Source organism: Crocuta crocuta, unplaced genomic scaffold (assembly GCF_008692635.1).
Source record: "Crocuta crocuta isolate KB4526 unplaced genomic scaffold, BGI_CrCroc_1.0 scaffold342, whole genome shotgun sequence".
NCBI classification, from domain to species: Eukaryota; Metazoa; Chordata; class Mammalia; order Carnivora; family Hyaenidae; genus Crocuta; species Crocuta crocuta.
Genome location: NW_027532158.1, coordinates 665,829 through 689,609, shown reverse-complemented (window position 1 = coordinate 689,609; position 23,781 = coordinate 665,829). Strand labels below are relative to the sequence as shown.

Sequence of the window (23,781 nt, the reverse complement as noted above, 5' to 3'; positions counted from 1 at the left end):
ATCTATAGTAATTTTAAATCATTTCAAATTTGTTTAGGCTCCTGATTAAACATAACTATCATATAGAATCTGAAGATGGGTATCATGCTCCTAATTTACCCTAGCCTCCATAACATAAAAAGTTGTTAAACTTGCAAATTCCTTCAAATATTGTGCACCTGTTATGTTCTGGGATTTTCTTCGACAGTAAGAATACAGCAGAGAAAAGATAGGCAATGTCCCTGACCTCATATAACTTTAGTATGGCAAACTTTCAATGAATAAACACAAAGATGTATGAGAGTAATATGCTGTGATGAAAATAAATCAGGATAAAAGATAGGAGAGAGTTATCGAGCTGAGACTTTAATAAAAGGAAGAAGCAAGCCATTTAAATTTCTGGGGGAAGAGCAATCCAAATACAAGAAATAGCAACTTAAAAAGGTCCCGAGGATAAGAGTAAGTTTGAAGCTTTCAAGAAAAGCTGGAAGATCATTCTTAATTGAATGAATGCTTTCCAGTTTATATTTCAGAGAGACTTATAAGGAGATTGTGTATCATGTGGAAAGTGAAGTGAAAGAATTATATAAAGTGAAGGGTCACAGTTGATCTTTGGGAGTAGACTGGGAAGGCTTCCAGCTATATTCGAATGATAAATATTACCAGTCTAACCAAAGTTTAATTTGCTTTTCTAATCCAAAGCAAAAAGTAATCTGTCATTTGGGCCTATATACCAGTCATATTATGGCTTCTATAGTCATACAATCATTTTTGGCCTAGATATGCATATTATAGTGTATGATTTCTGAAAGCCTTTTGGAATATAGAAAATAACTTATAGGCTCCCCATAATAGTGTTCTAATACTTACCAGTGGGGAACTGCCACTACCACACTGCTAAGATATTGGCAGGAATATGCTGATATTCTGTTAAAGAATATTAGAAAGTAATACTTTACACAAATCTTCAGAAATAATACCAATTTTCTTAGTCATAATGACCAAGCTTTACAATTATAATATAATTAGTACTTTACAATTTAAAGTTTCTATAAGATCTCATGTTTAAAAGAATGAAACCAGATCTCTATCTTACACCACTGACAAAAATTAACTCAAAAGGATTAAAAACTTAAAGGGGTTAAAAACCTGAAACTATACAACTTCTAGGCAAAAAAACAAAAAAACAACACCCCAACACACACACCCAACAACAGGAAAAAAGCTCCTTGACATGGGAATTGGCAATAATTTTTTGGACACCAAAAACAAACAACAAAATCAAGAAAACGAGTGGGACTACATCAAGCTAAAAAGCTTCTGCATAACAAAGGAAACCATCAACAAAATGAATGGAAGTATAGAATGGGAAAAAAAAAATATTTGCAAACCCATTTTTCTGATAAGGGGTTAGTATCCAAAATACACAAGGAACTCCTACAACTCAAGAGCAAATAAAAAAAAAAGAAAAAAGAAATTTAATCCAATTTAAAAATGGGCAAAGGACCTAAAGAGACATTTGTCTAACAGATATATGAAGTGATGCTCAGTATCACTAATAATCGATTAGGGAATTGTAAATCAAAACTATAATATCACCTCACATCTATCAGAATGGCCAGCATCACAAAGAGAAGAGACAACAAATGGTGGGGAGGGTGTAGAGAAAAGGAAACCCTTGAGCACTGTTGGTAGTACTGTGAATTGGTACAGCTCGTAAGGAAACAGTCCCTCAAATATTGAAAACAGAACTACATAGAATCCAACAATCTCACTTCTGAGACTATCTGATGGAAACAAAAACACTATGTTGAAGAGAGATACAAACTCCATGTTCACTGCAGCATTATTTATATCCAAAACACAGAAAAAACCCAAGTGTCCACTGACAAATGAATGGATAAAAAAGTTGTGGTATGTATGTTTATGTGTATATATACATGTATATATACAATTGTATTATCATTCAGCCGTAAAAAACAAGGAAATCCTTTCACTTCTGACAACATGGTTGGGCTTTGAGGTCATTATGGTCACTGAAATAAGTCAGACAAAGACAAATACTATATGATCTTACTTATATGTGAAATCTAAATCCCTCCATCCCCACTGCCCAAACCCATAGAAAAAGAGATCAGATTTGTGGTTACTAGAGGTAGGGGTGGGGAAAGGAGGAATTGGAGGAAAGTAGCCAAAAGGTATAAACTTCCAGTTACCAGATATAAAGTACTAGAGATATAAAACATAATGACTATATACTTAACACTGCAGTTATGACATATATGAAAGTTGTTAAAAGAGTAAATCTTAAGAGTTTTCATCATAAGGAAAAATATATTTTTCCTTTTTATTATCTGTATGAGATGATGGATATTAGCTAAACTTATTGTGATAATTCACAATATACGTCGATCAAATCATTATGCTGTACACCTTAAACTTATATAGTGCTGTATGTCAATTATATCTGAATAAGTCTAGGGGAAAAAAAAACACTTATAAGAAAGATATTTCCAATGCAAAAAAATCTCATATTTTTAGTTGGAATTTCTTCCATTAAAAGACAAAATAGGCACAGATATGTAAAACCACTCTACCTACTGGATACCATTTTCCAGTTGGTAAGTCAAGTCACCTCTGTTATTGCCTTTGTGTACACTAATAGAAAAACCCTCCAAATTGACACAACTTTGTGAATCTGCACAAGCAACAGAGTTTTAATCAAATTAGTTGTTAAGCAGTAAATTCCTCTCTAGCAAATACACTTTTTGAGGACAATGTATTTGTCTTTGTGTTTCCTGATGCCCAACAATATACTAGAACAAAGTCAGTATTTGACAAAATTTAGGGACTATCATTTACGTGCTAGAAACTTCACAAATGCCTCACTCGCATAATCCATTCAGCCAAGGCTTGCTGAATGAAGACAGGAAGGCATTTGTTACATTTATAAGGAAATCTGGTTGAGATAAGTTTTCAAAGTATTTGGCTATACATTTTTTTTCTCTATGGCTATAGAAAGCAATAAGAAAAAGTAGGTAATAAACTGCTTACAGATCCTTAACTTAAAAAAAAAATATCTGCAGATCTATCTTAATTGGGATTTCATTGAAAAAATATTTTAAATATTTTATTTTTAAATTAAATCTATACCCAGTGTGGGGCTCGGACTCAAAACCCCGAGACCAAGAGTCGCATGCTCCACTGACAGAGCCAGCCAGACGCCTCTTAATTTGAATTTCTATTTTACAATTAGAGAATTATATTTCTAATTCTATAAATTAGATAATTCTATAAATACTAATACCTATTTTAATATCAAAATTGTAAATTTCACACTCTCTTTTCTTCTTTTCCTCCTAAATTAAGAGGAGAAGCTAAAGAATAAGTTAGCATTGTGGGAATGACAGATGAATGTATGAATGGACACATATATAGGACAGAAATAAAGCCTACTTAAATTTATTTCCAAATACTAGTTTTGTATTATATTGTCTACCAGTGTTTGTCTTTGTCAGGAATATCTATGTTTCTCAATTGGACAGCACAGGGTCTATGAATGCCTTGAAAATTAACACAGAGGAAAAAAGTAGTAGTTAGAGCATTAAAATGCTGTTGCCTATAGATACACATGCACAGTATTCACGGCCATAATGCATATGTATAACTTGGAAAGTCACAATTTGTTTCTATAGATTTGTTTGGCTTTTTGGATTGAAGAGGGTCAACTAAAATATTTGGATGGAGAAGCTCCAGATACTACTCAATACTATCCTCTATGTTATATAAGATTCTGAACTGATTCTCAACTCAGTTGGAGTTTCAACTGAGAAAAGGCCATCTGAGGGACTGCTTCACAATCGTTAAAAAATATACAGTAGAGCTAAATGTATCTTTATTCTAAGTAAACAATGTCAAGTATTTTAATATTAAATAGTTTACCCTAATCAAGGAATTAAACATCTGTACCATTTGAGTGCTTTTTTTTCCTATAAAATTAATTTTCTCTTTGTGAAGAAAAATTATTTCTAAAGTCTGATAAAACTGGGAAAAAAAGAAAGTGTGTTCAACTCAGTAATAAGAGGATCTACACTGGAATGTTTTTATAACACGTTTTGATCCTCACAACATTTAAGACCTAGAGTTAAACTAAAGGGGCTCTACCATCAATGGAGGTAATTGTGGCCTTGGCTCATTACTTTATGCTTCACATTCTTCATCTGAAAAATAAGGATATCAGTAATGTTCACTTTACTGGGCTGTTAGGATGAAAATACTAATACAAACGCTTAGAAAAGAAAGTATTAACTTCTATTATTATCCTTACTCCACAAATTAAAAATCTTTCATTTTGAAAAATAAAAAGTTATCTCATTTGGGTTTCATTTTATTTACACCTTCACTATATTTTAGGTTAGCACTGTGCCTTAGACATCATTCACATGAAAGATATTAATCAGAAAAGCTAATACATATAGAAGAGTTTCTTAGATCTCATTTTTTAAAGTTTTGGGTTTGTTTTTTGTTTTTGAGATAGAGAAAGAATGCTAATGGGGGAGGGGCAGAGAGAGAGAGAGAGAGGGAGAGACAGAGAATCCCGAGCAGGCTCCAACACTGTCAGCACAGAGCCTGATGTGGGGCTCCAACCCACGAACTGTGAAATCATGACCTGAGCTGAAGTCGGATGCTTAATGTACTGAGCCACGCAGATGCCCCAAGATTTCACATTTTAACATAGGCTATGTTTTCAGCATATTTAAAAATTATAAAGTATTAAATACCAAATGTTAAATATTAAAACTATTTAAATGTTAAAAAGTCCAAGTCCCCCATTCCACTCCTCTGTGCATGTTCTCAAGCACTATAATAGGTGCTACCTATAATTAGCCATGTGAGCTATAATTCCCTTATGTGAAAAATGAGGACAAAAGCACCAGAGTTTTTAAGATGAAAAATAATATGGATATGAAGCACCTAGCATAGTATCCAGCACACAGGCCCTCAACGAATGGTATCTATCATTAGAGGAAAGTCTGTGTTCACCTTATCTTTTCAATGTCTTACCTCAGAGCATTATTGTCAAATGTGAAAATATTTTGGTAGTAAACATGCAAAACAAACTTATTACTAAATGCCGTTTCTTCTTTAAGAGGCTGCTGCAACAGCAACATGACACCAACAGATTTCAAATTTTCATATTCATTTTGTTCCTAGAAAAGGTAGCACTTTACCAATAGCATGCACAGATAATAGATAATGGCTAAACAAAGCATCTCTTTTTTGATAAAACACAAATGTTTCATGGAAAAGTCTTTCTAGGAAGGCTTCAATTACTTACTACATTTTTAGAGCAAGAGTATTAGTATTCTTATTTTTAAAAGACATAAGCAATTGCATATATGCTTGATTAATCTTAGGTCAGAGCTACAGGCCATCAAATGACAAAGCACAGAAAATTAAAAAAAAAAAAAAAAAAAGGAAACTACTACTAAGTACACAAGACCATCTGAATTCCTGACAATGAAGCTAAAGACCATAATGCTTTTTCCCAAATGCCATCCCAGTCACTTGAAACCATGAACTATGAACTGCAATTAGCTCATGTTAAAGTCTAAAAACACAGATGTGTTGATCAAATAATTATTTTGGATGGAAGAGATTTTGATAAAAGCAAAAAAGGTCAGTCTCTCTAAAATAGAAAATAATCAAAGCTGTATTAACTAAATAAATTCAGTGATGAGGGAAAAACATGTGTCTCTAGAATGATGAAGAACAAAACTGGGCTCACAGATTTGCATTGTAGGGACCAGCTACGTATGTATGTATATATGTACTATTTATTTTTTCAAAAAGCTTATTTACTTAATTTGAGAGAAAGAGCCAAAGTGAGAGAGAGACAGAGAGAGAGGGGGCAAGAGAGAACCCCAATTAGGGTCTGTGCTATGAGCACAGAGTCCAATACAGGGCTTGATTTTGTGAACCAAGAGATTGTGACTTGAGCCAAAATGAAGAGTCAGATGCTTAACCCAGGCATCCCAGGACCACACATTTAAATGTTCACTAGTATTTGAACATTCCAATGGTGGTACCTTTCAAATTACTGAAGTATATGTAACTGTGATATTTTAAATGATGGGAAAAAAACTTATGTGGAAAAAATTGTGGACAGTTCTTGAGGGTTCTTAAACTAGCGTTTATTTTAATTGCAATTATGAGTATAAATATTCTGTCTTAAAAATTGAGTAATATTCTGCCTTGAAATTTGAGTATCAAATTTTTAAATAAAAATCTATTGATTGTGATTATCAACAATCAAATCATTCTTTTCAAAAAAAAATTTTTAAATGTTTATTTCTGAGAGAGAGACAGCATGAGCAGGGGAGGGTCAGAAAGAGTGGGAGACACAGAATCTGAAACAGGCTCCAGGTTCTGAGCTAGCTGTCAGCACAGAGCCTGTCGTGGGGCTCGAACCCACGAACCGTGAGATCATGACCTGAGCCAAAGTCAGACGCTTAACTGACTGAGCCACCCAGGTGCCTCTCAAATCATTCTTATATTTCTTTCTTTCTTATCAGCTTAAGTTGACACTAAGAATAAAGTCTCAGTGACCATTTATCTTGTCTTATTAAAACCATTGGGGAGCTTTGTTCATATAGAACAATATATGCCATATATAATCATGTAATTTTACTCCCCCCCCCCTTTTTTTTTAAGTATTGGGTAAATGAAGTTGGAAATTGAATCCAATAGAACAAAATTGTCAGCAGGGGTTATATAAAGTCAAATTTTAAAACAGTGGATTTTTTATTAAAACCAATTTTTAGGGGCTAGGCCTGGGTGGCTCAGTAGGTTAAGCGTCCAACTTTGGCTCAGGTCATATCTCACAGTTCATGGGTTCGAGCCCCACATGGGGCTGTGTGCTGACAGCTCAGTGGTAAGAGGCTACTACATAGTCTGTCTCCCTCTCTCTCTGCCCCTCCCCTGCCCACACTCTCTCTCACTCTCTCTCTCAAAAATAAACATTAAGAAAAAAAAAGACAATGTTAAACAGATTTATTTGGTAGTGCTTTGTATGTATTAATACAATTAAAGATAGAATGATATTATAAAGCACATTCTAGGATTTGGTATCCTAATTTTCTCTCTGTATTACTTCACTACTTTAAAGCAGACAAATTCCTAAACCCTAAAAAATTAATATTTTCAGCCAGAGAAACATTAATCTTGGAAAAATGAGTAAGAAAATAACTATTAAAGGTTAGGGTTAAGAATCCCTGGGAATAATGGGAAACAATCTCAGCTGATTTTAGAAAAAACAATAAACAATACCATAGTGCTTTTTATTTAATGATAGAAAAAGACTGCTTTATAACCACCCATTCATCTTTTTTTAATAGAAAGTAAATAAACCAAAAAAAAAACTAATAGTAATTAAGATTAAAAAAATATATTTTTTTAATTAGTTTCTCCACTTTTCTTCACAGGAAAAACACTAGCATGTAAAAGCCTTTTAAAAGATGAAAATTATATTTTCCTAAAGCTGGTGGGCCGAAATTCTCTTGTATTGAAAGTAGAGAGAAATATAGGACCCAAAATTTGAATCAAATATTAAACTACCTAGAGCAAACTCACTGCTTTATGACTCAAAAGTAAAAAAGAAAAGCACAGTGAACATACAAAGAATATACAAATGAATTTCCTAAAATAAACTGCACTCTCTCCATTAGAAAAAATTACCACACACAACTCAATAACAACAAAATACAATTCAAAGTCACATTTGAAAGTATGAATAAAAATGCGAAATATGTATTTCCTTCAGTGAAATAGTATAGAACGTTGTCTACTGACTTTTAAAAGTTGGTAGTTATAGGCATAAATGGAAAACAAGTGAAACTGCAAAATGAAATTTAAAAAAAAAAAAATGAAAGACATGGGTAACGAACATCTGAAAAATTGAATATTTAAAACATGGAGAGCCCCTGTCCTATATAATTTTGCTCTCAATTTTGATCATGTAAACCAACTTACTGATGGGGTACCTGGGTGGCTCAGTCGGTTAAGTGTCTGACTCTTGATTTTGGCTCAGGTCATGATCTCATACACAGTGAGATTGAGCCCGATGTGGGGTGTCGGGTGATGACAGTGTGGAGCCTGCTTGGGATTCTCTCTCCCCCTCTCTTTTTCTCAAAAGAAATAAATAAGAATTTTAATAAAATAACATACTGATAGAGGAAGGGACAAACATGGAAAGCAATTTGAGTAATAAGTACATGAGAGTATAGAAAATTCAACTCAAAAAACATTTAATAAGTAATATGTTAGGTTCAACAATTCCAATCAATAATGGCAGTGTTAAAAAGTGAAATGCTCTCTCAACAACTTTACCATAAAATAGCAGTTCTCACTGATTATGCAATAGTCTGAAAGATAAACGATACTAATTCATAATAGGCTACATCTAAATCTCTTAGTTTACACAAAAAGAAACTTCCTAGAAATGTCTGCAAAGCAAATTCACTTTGTTCTAGGTTGGTAATATTTTTTAAACAGATGTGCTTAAAAATTTTGCAGAAATTTATGCCATTTTTCTTTACTACAGTTTCTCTTTTGCCTCAATAAGTCCATCTTATCTACCATACCTTTTAGCTTTGAAAAAAAATCTAAAATGTAGCAATGTTCATAAGGGTAATACAGACATGTCTGAAAATGTCTTATTAAATTTTAATGGCAGAGACATGCCACTCTATCTTACTTTGATAATAGTTTTCTTTCTGTTATGAAACATAACAGCTTTGGCTGATGTAATTTTTAAATACTGTTTATTCATTTATTTTGAGAGGGAGAGAGAGAGATCATGTGTATGAGAGTGAGTGTATACAAGCAGGGGAGGGGCAGGAGAAAAGGAGAGAGAATCTTAAGGAGGCTCTATGCTCAGCACAGAGCCAGATGCCAGGCTTTATCCCACAAAACATGAGATCGTGACCTGAGCAGAATCAGGAGTCAGACGCTTAACAAACTGAGCCACTCAGTACACCCTTGGGCACTGTAATTCTTAAGCTCATCTGTTGTTTGTTTCTTCACTTTCTTTTTTCATTTGGCAAAGAAGATAAGAATCACTTTTTTTAAATTTGGCAAAGAAAATAGAAGAGGGAATCTTTCCATTACCTTATTAAGATGAGTATAATAAATTGCAGCTAGGCAAATTCTGTTTCAAAAGGTAGCTATGCAGTAGACTCCTGACACTGCACAGGAGACATCCATTTCCTATTATTATTTTTTTTCTTTTTTAACATTTATTTTATTATTTAGAAATAGACACAGAACATGAGCATGGGAGGGGCAGAGAGAGGGAGAGACACAGAATCTGAATTAGGCTCCAGGCTCTGAGCTGTCAGCACAGAGCCCGATGTGGGGCTCTAACCCATAAGCTATGAGACNCTCCGAGCTGGCAGTCAGCACAGAGCCCGACGCAGGGCTTGAACCCACGAACCGCCAGATCATGACGGTTAAGCGAAAGTCGGACACTTAACCAACTAAGCCACCCAGGCGCCCCTTAAAATCCATTTTTTAAACAGTAAATACTTTCGCTGAAATGCTCAAGTTGAAAAAGGATGGGTTTTTTATTGTTTATAATGCATTCTTCCTAAAGCAATACAATTGATATAAAGTGCTAAGTCCCATGTATGAATATAAATACACACATACGTATATATGTATATGAAACTATACTGTCTCATAAAGAAGCTCAATTCAAGTTGATAAGCTTTCAGTTTCTATCAAGTTGAGATAAAACACGTAACTTTTCTGTGTGAGGTAATAATTTTCACCCTCACTTGCTTAATCTGCACTTGGTACACAGGTACAATATACAGTGTACTAGAGATATATACTAGTAAAATTTTTACACCTGTCAGTTTATATCTATTTAAGTTTACAACAAGTATCTATGGTCACTTGGGTTTTTCAGAATTACTTTGCCATGCAACAAAATTATGCTTTTCTTATAAAAAGTGCAGCAATGTTTACTATAATTAAATGTCAATAATGAAATATTTAACTTCATGTAGAAGCACAATAAATGAAAATATTATACCTTGCCCATTATTTTAGAAAAATACTGAACTAACAAAAAGAATCTACGGTAGGGGACAGGGTGGTTATTGTAAACTTTTATGCTTGAGCAATTCATCCTCCAAACATAGGCTGTTAAATCCTACAAAAGAGAAAAAGTGTTTTGTCTAATATAAAAAGCCTTCTTTAAAACAAAATTGAAGTGTCCCTTAAAATGGTTTTAGGATAAAGGTGTTGAAAATGATGAAGTAAAAGCCACTAGGCAAATCAAATGATTAACAAGAAAGATTTTGGAGAGAGAACTAGGTTCACGTTCTTGTCCATAGCACTTATAGAAACTTGTGACCTCAGGTAAGTTTCTTAATCCCTTTTAGCCTCAGTATCTTCACCTGCAAAAATGGTTATTGTGCTAAATAACAAATAGCAAAGGAGATATTATTAGCACTGTGCCTATCATCATTACTGTTGAGATAAACTTGGGCTGCGGAGGAGGCTCATTAGGATCCTTGCATTAAAACTCACTCTTCTTCCTTGGTAGTGTAACTAACGGTACCTAGCTGTTATTCACTTTCAGTGTAAAGGGCTCCAAAGAACTAAGAAGAACAAAAAGTGGCAGGGGTTAAAAACCCAATTTCACAGGAAGCAAGAACCTGGACTCCGGCAAAAACTCTGCTGCAGAAATGTCAGTGGGCCGTCATCGGACCTTTCAAATATTCTACCAATCCACAGCCGAGTTGATGGGAGGGTTTGGAGATTTCCTGGCGCATGCTTTTCAGAACAAAATCACTTCAGGCAAAAAAAAGTCTAGCATTCAGCACATGACTGAAGATAATGAGTTCCTACTTATTTGCTGAATGAATCAATACTGGTGTACATTTCAGACAGAAACTATCCAGGAAAACCGACTTACTGAACAAAATTTTCATCTTCTATCTTGGAGTCCCTTTCCTCACCAAGCGCTCAATATTCAAAGCTCTATCTTCACTTAATTATAAAAAAAAAACACAAAACCGAATGAGATAGGAATTATCCCTAAATTCATGAAAAAGGAGCAAGCTTTACAATCGGTCAAATAAATTGCCTGAAGTTAGTTACACAGCTGGTAAGCTACAGAAGCAGCTCAATTCCAACTCACATCTCCTGAGCTTCAAAGTCCAAGCTGTTTTCATTATACTAAAATTTGTGCCTACGCCTATTTCCCTAAACTGTCCAGTAAAGACAACATTTATCACTGAGCTTTCGTTTTTCTTTTCTGATGCCAGCCCTTCCATTTCACTCTACCTCCTATGCCGGGCTATAAACTAAATACAACAGCAGGCAAGGTACCCGAATTCTAGGACTCGGGGCATACGCGCGAAGAACAGAAATCTGTTTTCGTTTTCTACGCCAGACAGATGTCCGGCGCCACCACTACAAACGACAAATACAGGCTAGGGTCCAGAGCGGCTGCAGACCGCGCCCAGGTCTCAAGTTTTGGTCAAGGCCCACGTTCAGGCCAGGCGAGGAGAGAAGGTTATCCTTCCCCGACCTCCTCGCCAAGGCGCCAGCACAGAAGAGTAGGTTGGAGTCGCAGTAACAGTACAAACAATAAAGCCCAAAGTCCTTTTTCAGCGTGTTAAGCGTACTTACTTGAGCGAAGTAAGTCCAAGACACAAGGCCGGCACCGGCAACGGGAAGGGCTCCTCTAGCCTCCAGCCCAGGCGCTGGCGGTGACGACATCGGGGCCGCGCCAGCGAGAGCTAAGGCCCAGCTCAAGGCCACGAGCTCGGCGCGCTCTCGGCAGGGGCGGGGTGACACGCCGGCGCCACCTTTAAGCGTCACGCGCGGGGCTCCGCGTCTGGACTTGTGGGTTTGAACATGTCGCGCCTGAAGGGAGTGGCCGGGCGGGATCCCCGAGTGGGTTTCCGATCTGAGAGGAGAGACTGCGGTGCCTCCGTACCCCAGGGGCTTTTAAAGGCGGCGAGGAAGAGCGGCCAGTTAAACTTGTCGGGTCGGAATCTCAGTGAAGGTAAGCTCCAGAGGTAACACCCGATTGTGCTGTTAGAAAGCACTGGCCCCTGTCAGTCTCCCTTTCCTTGGCCTGCTTTTGGCCATTGCCGCAGTCTCCTAGCCAGGACCCCCAGACTCTAATTCAGACACTAATCACATTTCCACTGGGTCGGTCAGTCTGGTTCGGTTCCTACTTTCCCTCAAGGAATAGTAAGCATATTTCCTAAATTGAGGATCAAGATAGATGCCACACAAAGTGAATTTGGAACCATCCTGAAAAACCCAGTAAAGATCAACAAGCACATTTCTGGATACCAAGAACGAATAATAGACAAATGCTCTTCTTATTGTCTGTTGTGTAAAGGAGGGACTGGGAAGTGGGGAGAGAATATAGCATTCTTCCTGTAATGCTTTTTCTCTTTTATTCAGATTTCAGGCTATCTGAGTTTGAAACCTTCTACTTTCCACCTGATCATTGCTTTTTTATTGTGCCATGTGTAGAGCTGACCAAGCAAATACTTGCTGAGCGAATGAAAGGATATATGACATAAAATCTCTGCTCTATCTGGAAAAGCTTTCAATCAGTGGGAACATAAATATTTAAAAGCTACAGACATACATGCACATTTGCTTTTCTCAAGGCCTGGAACATTTTCCTTGATACCTGACCTGGGCTTACTTGATTACTATAGGACTCTGCTCAGAGGTCACACCTCTCAGAGGCCCTTCCTAACTACCCTATCTATAAACACCATTGCTAACACTGTTTACTTGTTCAGTTTTTTAAATAACATTTATCACTATCAGAATTTATATAATGTATTTGTTGATAGTCTTCCCTGGCTTCTCACTAGAATGTTAGTTTCATGAAGTCGAGGAGCATTTTTTATTCATTGTTGTTATTACTAACACCCAAAATAGTACTTGGCACATGATAGATTCTTATTAAATATTTGTGGAAGGAATAAGTAAATGAATGAATATTTCCAAATACTAGGCAAAATACTGGAATGTACTTTTTGATTGAACCCAAATGATTTTGTCTAGTAAAGTTTAAGGGAGCAAATGAATATTGGCTCTTAACTCCATGATGAAATGATCAGGGCTGTTTAGGTTATCATTGCATAAACAGAACCTAACATAATAACTGGCATATATTAGGTGCTCCATAAATTATGCTGAATAAGTGGATATATAGTATTTCATAGGGGAGAAAAATGTACATGGGAGAAGCACATGGTATTTGTAGCTTATTTATCAAAAAGAAATCCTTGTTACCATAATGTAGAAGGTGTTTATCTAGCTGTAGTCTTCAACCTCTCTTGACATTTAATCTCTCCCACTCAAACCACTGTAATTCTGAACTATGTAAAGTCCCTTATGAGGGCCATGTTCTTTATCTCCATATCTCTATTCATGTAACTTTGAGATGCTTAATCTCACTGTGCCTTATTTTCTCATTTATAATGTGTTTGTGATAACAGGACCTACAAAGGTTTAATGAGATAATGTAAAAGTATCTGGTACTAAAAAGTACACAGTAAAAATGATTATCATTGTTATTGGTATTGCTGTTAACATTGTAATAACTTTCTAAACGCTTTCCTGGATTTCTTTAACTCTCACCTTCCAAATCAGTGTCATTACCAAGATATCCATTCAAAAGGATTTATCTTTGATAAATGTATAATGTCACGTATCCACCATTACGGTATCATATAGAACAGTTTTACTGCCCTAAAAATCCTCTGACCTCTACCTGTTCATTCCTTACTCTGCTTCCCCTGAGGCCTGGCAGCCACCAGTCTTCCTGTTCCTCTAGTTTTGCCTTTCCCAAAATGTCATATAATTGGAATCATACAGTATGTAGCTTTTCCAGATTGGCTCTTTTCACTAAGCAGTATGCATTTAAGTTTCCTCCATGTCCTTTTGTGGCTTGATAACTTATTTCTTTTTATTTCTGGATAATATACTATGGTATGGATTTATGTACCATTTTATCCATTTACTCTCTGAAGGACAATTTTGTTGCTTTCAGTTATTGGCAGTTTTGAATGAAACTGCATTTTGTGTTCAGGTTTTTGCATGGACGTAAATTTTCAACTAATTGGGTATTAACCTGGGAGCGCCATTACTAGATCACATAGTAAGAGTGTGCTTAGCTTTGTAGGCAATTGTCAGACTTTCTTCCAGAGTGCATGTACCATTTTGCATTCCCTCCAACAATGAATGAAAGTTCCCGTTGCTCCACATCATTGCCACTATTTGGTATTATCAGGTTTTTGGAGTTTAGCCATTCCCAGTAAAGTGTGTGGTCCTGTCTCAATATTTTAGGTATGATATGAAACACCTTTTCATAAGCTTATTTGCCATTTGTATATCTTCTTTGGTGAGATGTCTGTTTATATCTTTTGTTCCTTTTTTAAAATTTTATTTATTTATTTTTCAGAGAGACAGACACAGAGTTGGGGGTGTGTGGCACAGAGGGAGGGAGAGAGAATCCCAAGCAGGCTCCACACTGTTGGCACAGAACCCAATATGGGACTCGAACTCAAGAGCCATGAGATCATGACCTGAGCTGAAACCAAGAGTCAGACACTTAACCAACTAAGCCACCCAGGCTCCTCTGTTCATTTTTTAATTGGGTGTTTTCTTATTGTTGAGCATGGTTGTTCTTTATTTGTATTTTCATGCTACATGTCTCTATTGAGTAATTCAGGGTTCAGTGTATAAGTGATATATAGAAGAAGGCCCATGGCCTGTTAGGATTTTTTAAAGTCGATATTATATGAAGTGTAGATGAAAGGAACATAAGTGTTTTTTTTTTTTTTTGACAAAGTAATTGCAGAAAAATGATTACTACTCCTTTCTGATAAACTTTTACTAACTTGTCTCTTTTACTTGCCTACACATTGTTATACTTTTCAAAAATATACTCATTTTTTTAAAAAGTCTTCTCATTATTTATATTATCGCCAAATGTTATTACCCAAAATTGTGAATATGTTCAAAGCGATTATCAAACATAGGTTCTTTCAGATTATTATCAATATACATGAGATATCATGGGATATTTTATATGACAGATATGAGATAATATGAAAGTATTTGAATGCTATGGGGACTTATAGACAGATACTTATTTAAATCATATTTGTTATATACTGTGATGTATGCCTACTCCAGATATTGTGCTGAAGAAGCAGATTGGCACTTCAGATAATTTATAGTCACATAAGCATTTTGATATGTTTTATTCAAATTTGTTTATTAAAAATTGTACTTGTTAAAATAACAACTTTTTGTATTGTACTCCAGGTCTTTCGTCCCTTCTTATTTATGCAGTAATACAAAGGTATTTGTAATGTACCATCATGTCCATTATTTCTACACTGGAAAAATAGAACCTAGCCTTTAATTTGGTGTATATAACCAAAAGCAGTTAACAGTCTGTTAACTGTTATTCTTTCTCTTACATGGTGGCGTTGAATTGATTCTTAGTGGAAAGTCTAAGAGCAATGAGACACTTTATTACCCTGATAGGGTATTAACTAATACTCAGTACAGATTAATTTTTACCTGTAACTGAAATCTGAGTACTCCTGAGGGGTTTCCTTAATGGAAATACCCATTTATTATTTTCTTCTTTATAAAAGCATTGTGTCTATGACAGGAAAAGTACTATCTATAGAAAGCATAAAAAGTGAAAATAACCATTCAGGGTTAGTCACTATTGATATTTTGAAGGTTTATCTCCTATAGTTTTCTGTGTGAATATAATGTGTAATTTGCCTTTTATTTTTTATTTTTAACAAAGTAAGAGTTGTACTGAGTCCTGCTTTTCTGACCTTTGTACATTTTGTGGTGTCACTTGAAAAATCTGATTATTTTTAATGACCATAATATTTCATCTTCTGACTACTATAATATACTTAAACATCTGAATATTATTGGCAGTTTTAAAGTTATTGTTCTTGAGTGTCAGGGTTTTTCTTATTTTTTTTCCTTTGTTTTACTTATTTTTGAGACAGAGAGAGACAGAGCATGAACAGAGACAGGGCAGAGAGGGGGAGGGGGGGACACAGAATTGTACTCCAGGTCTTTGACTCTGAGCTGTCAGCACAGAGCCTGATGCAAGGCTTGAACCCACGAACTGTGAGATCATGATCTGAGCAGAAGTTGGATGCTCAACCCACTGAGCCACCCAGGCGCGTTGAGTGTCAGTTTTGTACTTACTGACAAAGGTATGCCTGAACATAAATAACTGTTAATAACCAACTTCAAAGAAGAATATTAGCAATATTGTGGAAATTTTAAACGACTGCTCTTTTTCTGAGCAAGTACACAAAAATATATCATTGCTTGGTTTAGTATAGATATTGCAGCTTTTTCACTGGGCCAGGTAAAATAAAGACAGCATTGAAAAGGAGGTATTGATTGTTGCTTTGTGGTTGCCCGCCATTGGTAGAACAATAGTATAGAAAATGTTTTTGGGTGATTCATCAAAAACTCAGTGAAAGAAAAAAGTGCCAGAGTTTGGAACAAAAGAATGCTGAAAATTTTAAAGGAAACCACATTGTTGAACTGACAGGAAAATTGGTAAGTCAATAATTTATTAAACAAACCAATTGCATGTGTTTAAAACCAGTATTATTTGAAAGGGAAATATGGGTATATGGCCATCTTTCCTTACCTTTCAGAGAGCAATTTGGTTAGTTTCCATTTGTGGAATTAAGTGAATAGGTCTAGGGCTTCTAGGCCTCAAGATGTCATGTCATCTATTTTAAGGTAGTGAGAATTTGCCTTATTCAGTTTGTAGAGTTTGTTATGACACTGTAAAAGTGTATCATAAACCATATATTTCCCAAGATTTAAATAACCATCCTTAAATCTGTATTAACAGTGTTCTGCTTTATTATTTAGCTGACTCTGTATTTTGACTAATTGTTGCTTTAATGGAATTTATTTATTTTTTTTAAAAAAATTTTTTAATGTTTTATTTATTTCTAGGAGAGAGAGAGAGAGAGAGAGAGACAGCGTGAGCAGGGGAGGGTCAGAGAGAGAGGGAGTCACAGACTGAAACAGGCTCCAGGCTCTGAGCTGGCAGTCAGCACAGAGCCTGACACGGGGCTCGAACCCACAAACTGCGAGATCATGACCTAAGCGAAAGTCGGATGCTTAACTGACTAAGCCACCCAGGTGCCCCAAATGGAATTTATTATAATATTCTAAACAGCTAATAAGAATTAACCAAAGTATCAGATTTTAATAACAAATAATTTCAGAAAGAAACTATATTTCTAGTTGAGCTAATTAAAACAAGCTAATTCTTGAACATTTCTTCGAAATAAAAGCAAAAGGAAAGTATGTTAATCTGTATATGATGGCAGAATCTTGAGGTAAACGTTTAATTTTTAGCATACTGAAATCCAGGGAAGTCTGCTTGTTTAGATTATAAAACAAGGAACTAGATAGTTAATTAAAAGTCCCAATCCTATTTCTTGATCTGTTAAAATAATTCTAAACTTTAGTGTCTCAGTCTCTTGAGATGTATATCTCAAGTTATTGTCAGTGCCAAAATTTGTTTTATAAATTAGTGCAAACTTGAATGTATCTCTGTATTAATGTCATGTTTGCTCACTTGCATTTTAATGTTTTCTTGAGTAGGAAGGTTAAGTGAATGCCATCTATCGTATAGTCACAGGAAAAAAAAGTGATTGGGAAGAATGGATTTAGAGTTTCAGTGAGGCTTATCTTTACTGTAAAACTGAATGTACTCTCAAATTAAAGTAACAAATTCAAGTATATTTTTCTCTTAAAGTGATTGGTTACAATGTTTTCTTTTCTGTATGTTAAACATTGTTTCATTTTTTTCTTATAGTATCCTGAGGGACTTCAAGGGTATCATTGTCTTCATTTATTCTAACATAACAATGACTCAGGTGCTCTAAAGCACAAAGATATATCTCTCTGCATTAACCTCAAGATGCAACTGAGTTAATGCCTTCTATATAACTATTTAATTTTATTCTGGGGTGTGTGTGTGTGTGTGTGTGTGTGAGAGAGAGAGTGTATATTTTTCTTATTAAATTTTAAAGACAGTCTGAAAGTGACACAGTATTTTGGATTGTCGATATGGGGGATTCTTTCATGTAATGAGGCAGTTGGTTATCATGAATAAACTACTGTGGAGAAATTTGGAATGTTTATCAATGAGCTTTCCCAGCTATACAGTGCTGGATTTATTGGTTTATTCTTTTTAATGCTCATAATTTTTTAAAAAAATGCTCATAATTGGGTAGATAATTTAGTGAGTGGCATTTGTAGGGTAAGCTGTTACTAAACTATTATTCTGCACCTAGCAAAAGCCTGTTTGTACTACTGTTGTTGCATCCTAGCATTTAAATTATGGTGGGGCCCTTTCATTTAATGAACAAGGAAATTGGTAACCAGAGATATTAGATGAGATATTAATTGGTAACCAGTTGGCTTAGTTGCACAGTTTAAACTGGGCCTTAGTTTCCTGACTCTGGTCAGAGATACACCCATTATGTCCTACTGTGTATCATAGTTTAATATATTTACAGCCTTTTAGAAGATAGAATCTACATAGACTAGGATACAGACTATGATTAATGGGAATGATTATGGTTTTCTACTTAAGGAAACATCATATACAGTGGGTGATCTTTATATCTGTGAAACTGTTCAAAACAGTCAAAAAGATCTTTAAATCTCATGATTTGTTGCTCTTATAGTTTGCTGGCTACACATTCTTTTATCCTTCCATGTAAACACCATTTTATTTTTTTATTTTTATTTTTTCCAGAAAAAAAAAGTTTATTTCTTATCTTACTTCAAATTTAATGATGGCCCATATCGACAAAGGTTTTTTTACCCCCCTTTTACTTCCAAAGTAGGTATCTGCCTTGTATCTAAACCCAATGTAGTATACAAATAAGCAGGAATGGCAAATTGTTTCAGTGTGACATTACAGTTTACCTCTAGAGTGGGTAATAATTCTGGCCCTAACACTAAATGTATAAAGTATTCTACTGTATTTTAAATATGAAATTCAGTAATTGGCTTACTTTGTATATGTGCTTCCAAAGCAAGCACTAGAATTTGGCTTACTTTGGATGAATGAAAGGGGAAATCATTATATAATATTTTCATACCATGAAAGAATAAATGACTGATTCCCTAATATTTTCTTAATATTTATACTATGCATCAAAGGTATTTTATTTTTTTTATTAATTTTTTTTGAATTGGTATACAGTTTTTGTTTTTTTGTTTTTTTTTAATTTTTCAATGTTTATTTTTTTAAATTTTTTAATTTTTTACAGTTTATTGTCANAATTTGGCTTACTTTGGATGAATGAAAGGGGAAATCATTATATAATATTTTCATACCATGAAAGAATAAATGACTGATTCCCTAATATTTTCTTAATATTTATACTATGCATCAAAGGTATTTTATTTTTTTTATTAATTTTTTTTGAATTGGTATACAGTTTTTGTTTTTTTGTTTTTTTTTAATTTTTCAATGTTTATTTTTTTAAATTTTTTAATTTTTTACAGTTTATTGTCAAATTAGTTTACACATAACACTCAGTGCTCATCCCCTCACGTGCCCTCCTCCATGCCCATCCCTCCTCCCCCCCACATCCATCAGTCCTCAGTTTTTGTCAGCATTCAAGAGTCTCTCATGGTTTGCCTCTCTCCCTTTCCCCCACCATTTCCGCCCTTCTTCTCCCCCTTGTTCCTCCGTCAAGTTCCTCCTAATCCTCCTATACGTGCAAACATATGATATTTGTCCTTCTCTGCCTGACTTATTTCGCTCAGCATAACACCCTCAAGGTCCATCCATGTTGCTACACATGGCCAGATTTCATTGTTTCTCATTGCCATGTAGTATTCCATGGTATAGATAAACCACATCTTCTTGATCCATTCATCTGTTGATGGACACTTAGGCTCTTTCCATGTTTTAGCTATTGTGGAGAGTGCTGCTATGAACATTGGGGTACATGTGCTCCTATGCATCAGCATTTCTGTATCCCTTGGGTAAATTCCTAGCAGTGCTATTGCTGGGTCCTAGGGGAGTTCTATTGTTAGTTTCCTGAGGAACCTCCATACTCTAAACACCATTTTAAACATGTTATTTTATTTCTTCTCTGTTTCCTCCCTTATTCACTTCTAAATTTCTTCCCCATATTACACAGCTCTTTACCACCTGGAGTCCTCATTTCTATAATGAGCTATTGTAAGTGGAAGAAAGAGTAGTATGCCAAAAAAAATGCAAAGAAATCTTTTCTCAGCCTTTGTTAAGGGCCATTCTGTCCAGTGTTGAAGCCTTAGTCACATGTGGCTATTTAAATTTTAATTAACCAAAATAAATAAAATTAAAAATCATGTTCTACAGTCACTTTAGCCACATTTTAATACGTGTTCAATAGCTTCATGCAGCTGTTGGCTACCATATAGTGCAACATATAGGAAATTTCTATCATTGAGAAAGTTGTATTGGGTAGTGCTGTTTAAGGCAATTATTATCTTGAGAGAAGTGTGTGTGTGTGTGTGTGTGTGTGTGTGTGTGTGTAGTGTACTGGTGTGTATACGTGTATGTGTATTTATACTTATATATCTCTGTTTATTCATTCACTTGTTGATATGTATATATAAATGAATAAATGTGTATATGTTAATAAGATTACCTTGATAATATATCAGATGATATATTATAGATATTAAAGATGATATATCATCTGTATTTTATTTTGCATTAACCTTATTGGAGTATAATTTAAAAACAATGTATGCACCCATTTTAAGTGTGTCATTCAGTGGGTTTTCACACACACACACACACACACACACACAATTGTCTAATCACTACCACAATCAAAATATAGAAAATTTCCTACATTCAGAAATTCCCTTTTAAGCTCCTTTTCTGTCAGTCAATCCCTACTGCTAGTTCTATACAACCAATGATCTGCTTTTTGTCAATATAGATTAGCTTCTTCCAGAATTTTTATTTACATGGAATTACACATTTGCTTACTATGTTTTCTGAGGTCCATCCATGTTGTTTATATCAGTAGTTTTTTTCTTATTGTTGAGTAATAGTCTATTGTATGTATATACCTCAATTTGTTTATCCATTCAGCTGTTGATGTCCATGTGAGTTGCTTCTAATTTTTTAAAAATAGTGTATGTAGAGAGGGAGAGAGAGAGAGAGAATGAGAGAGTAAGCGAGCAGGGGAGGGGCAGACACAGAGAGAATCCTAAGCACTGAGGTGCAGAGCCTGATGCGAGGCTTCAACTCAAGAACAACGAGATCATGACCTGAACCAAAATCAAGACTCAGTTGCTCAACTGACCAAACAACCCAGGTGCCCCAAGTTGCTTGTAGTTTTTGACTATTATGACTAAAACTGCCATGAGCTTTCAAATACAGTCTTTGTGTAGACATACATTATTGTTCCTATTGAGTTACATACCTAAGATTAGAATTTGTGGACATACAGTGATAAATGTACATTTAACTAATTACAAATTTACCAAGCTGTNCATGTGTAGCAACATGGATGGACCTTGAGGGTGTTATGCTGAGCGAAATAACTTAGGCAGAGAAGGACAGCTACCATATGGAAACACAGTTGATTTTTGTATATTAACCTTGAATTCTGTGCACTTTCTAAACTCATTACATATAATTTTTTTATAGATTCTTTAGGATTTTCTGCATAGATGATCATGTTGTCTCTTAAAGAGACAGTTTCACTTTTCCTTTCCAATATGGATGTCTTTTATTTCTTTTCTTTGTTTTATTGTATTGGTCAGGATCCATAGTAAAATTCTGAAGTAGTGAGAATGTGCTTCCTTGCCTTAAGAAAGCACTAAGAGAAAGCACTTAGTCTTTTACCATTGTGTATGATACCAGCTGTACCTTTTTCATAGAAACCTTTTATCAGGTTGAAGGAATTCCCTTCAATACTTACTTTTTTGAGAGTTTTTATCATGTTTTTGTCAGATGCTTTTTTTTTGATTTCTTGAGAATCCTTGGGATCTTTTTTTTCCTGTTAATATGATAGATTGCATTGATTGATCTTTATATGTTAAAGCAGTCTTTCATTTTTGATGTAACTCCCACTTGGTTGTGATGTACTTTTTATAAAGTACTTTTTGTTAAGGAATTGGGGGTCTATAATCATTAGGGATTTTAGTTTGTAGCTTTTTTCTTTTTTTTTAATATCATCTGGTTTTAGTATCAGGGTAATGCTGGCTTTATAAAATGGGTTATGGGTTGTTCTTTCCTCCATTTTCTGAAAGAGTATATGTAGAATTAGTGTTATTTCTATGTATGTAGAATGTGTGCTAGAATTCACAAGTGAAGGCATTGGGCCTGGAGTTTTCTTTGTTTTAAATATATTTTAAATATTTATTTTTTATTTTTTAATTTATTTCTGAGAGAGAGAGAGAGGCAATGTGAGCAGGGGAGGGTCAGAGAGAGAGGGAGACACGGAATCTGAAGCAGGCTCCAGGCTCCGAGCTAGCTGTCAGCACAGAGCCCAATGTGGGGCCCGAACCCATGAACTGCGAGATCACGACCTGAGCCGAAGTCGGATGCTTACCCGACGGAGCCACCTAGGTGCCCCTATATTTTAAATATTTCAATGGGAATGTTTTAAGATAGCAAATCTAATTTCTTTAATAGATGCAAGGCTGCTCAGGTTTTCTTTTGCTGTTGTGTTTTTTTCACCCTTTTAAGTAATTTGTTCATTTTATCTCAGTTGTTGATTTTATAGATATAAAGTTGTTTATAATATTCTTTTATTCTTTTAACATCTGTAAGATCTATGGTGATATTCCTAATTTCAAAGAACAGGTATTGGTTTAATTACATTTTAGTCTATTCGATTTGATTGACTTCTACTTTTTATTTCTTTGCTTCTATTTACTTTGGGTTTAATATGCTCTTTTTCTAGTTTACAATTGTAGCTTAGATATGTGGAGTGAGATTATTTATGAAGCAAGACTGGCCATGAGTTGATAATTTGTTACAGGTGGGTGATGGATACCTGGAGTTTTACTTCATTATACTATTCTTTAAGTATTAGGTAAAGTAAGTAAACCTCCCTACAGAGTAATTTTTTTCACATTTGTATGCCTATTGACATTCATCCTTACCTGATAGTATCTATTTTATCAATTGGTAAGCTACTTTTAGGTGGCTCTAAAGAATTCCTCAGTAATTAGGACTATTTATACCTTCTTCGTATTTGTGGGGAAGGGAAGAAGAGTGTGACATGAATCTTGATGCTGTAAGCTCTCGAGAAAGTTTGGATACCTTACAAACAAGTTAATAAGGAAAAGAATAAGCGGTATGTCCGTGTTTTTGGAAAAGCAAATTGATACATGCTCATTAACAATATGATATCAACAATTATCCATCCTTTGATAGTTCCTACAAAGGCAAATTTTGTTAATAGAAGAATCTGAATTAATGAGAAAATGTTAACAGTGATTTAGTGTAGTTGATGGGTAACATGTATTTTCATTGTGTTATGTACAATTTCTTGTACTTCCTGCCTTCCTACCCCTCCAAATTTGTATTACATTGCTTTTTAATTATAATCATCTTAATTACGTATAGATCTAACATCTATGTATGGATGTTAGAGGAAAATATATGCACAAATGCTCTACATAGTTTCTTAGGAGTAA

The 23,781-nt window shown here is 34.8% G+C and overlaps 2 protein-coding genes across 3 annotated transcripts in view; one reads left to right on the top strand and one right to left on the bottom strand.

Moving 5' to 3' along the window:
- SRSF11 (serine and arginine rich splicing factor 11) overlaps nt 1-11,766 on the bottom strand; it is a 42,727-nt gene extending 30,961 nt beyond the window's left edge. The window contains exon 1 of one of the 2 annotated variants that reach the window (XM_077776429.1): nt 11,683-11,766. The gene's annotated coding sequence lies outside the window, so the exon portion shown is untranslated. The remainder of the gene's footprint in view (nt 1-11,682) is intronic. The other variant, XM_077776425.1, reaches the window with a different exon arrangement.
- A 125-nt stretch (nt 11,767-11,891) lies between these two features.
- Nucleotides 11,892-23,781, top strand: part of LRRC40 (leucine rich repeat containing 40) — a 46,297-nt gene continuing 34,407 nt past the window's right edge. The window contains exon 1 of the mRNA XM_077776419.1: nt 11,892-12,061. Coding sequence (XP_077632545.1) covers nt 11,911-12,061 — 151 coding nt within the window. The 5' untranslated portion in view covers nt 11,892-11,910. The remainder of the gene's footprint in view (nt 12,062-23,781) is intronic.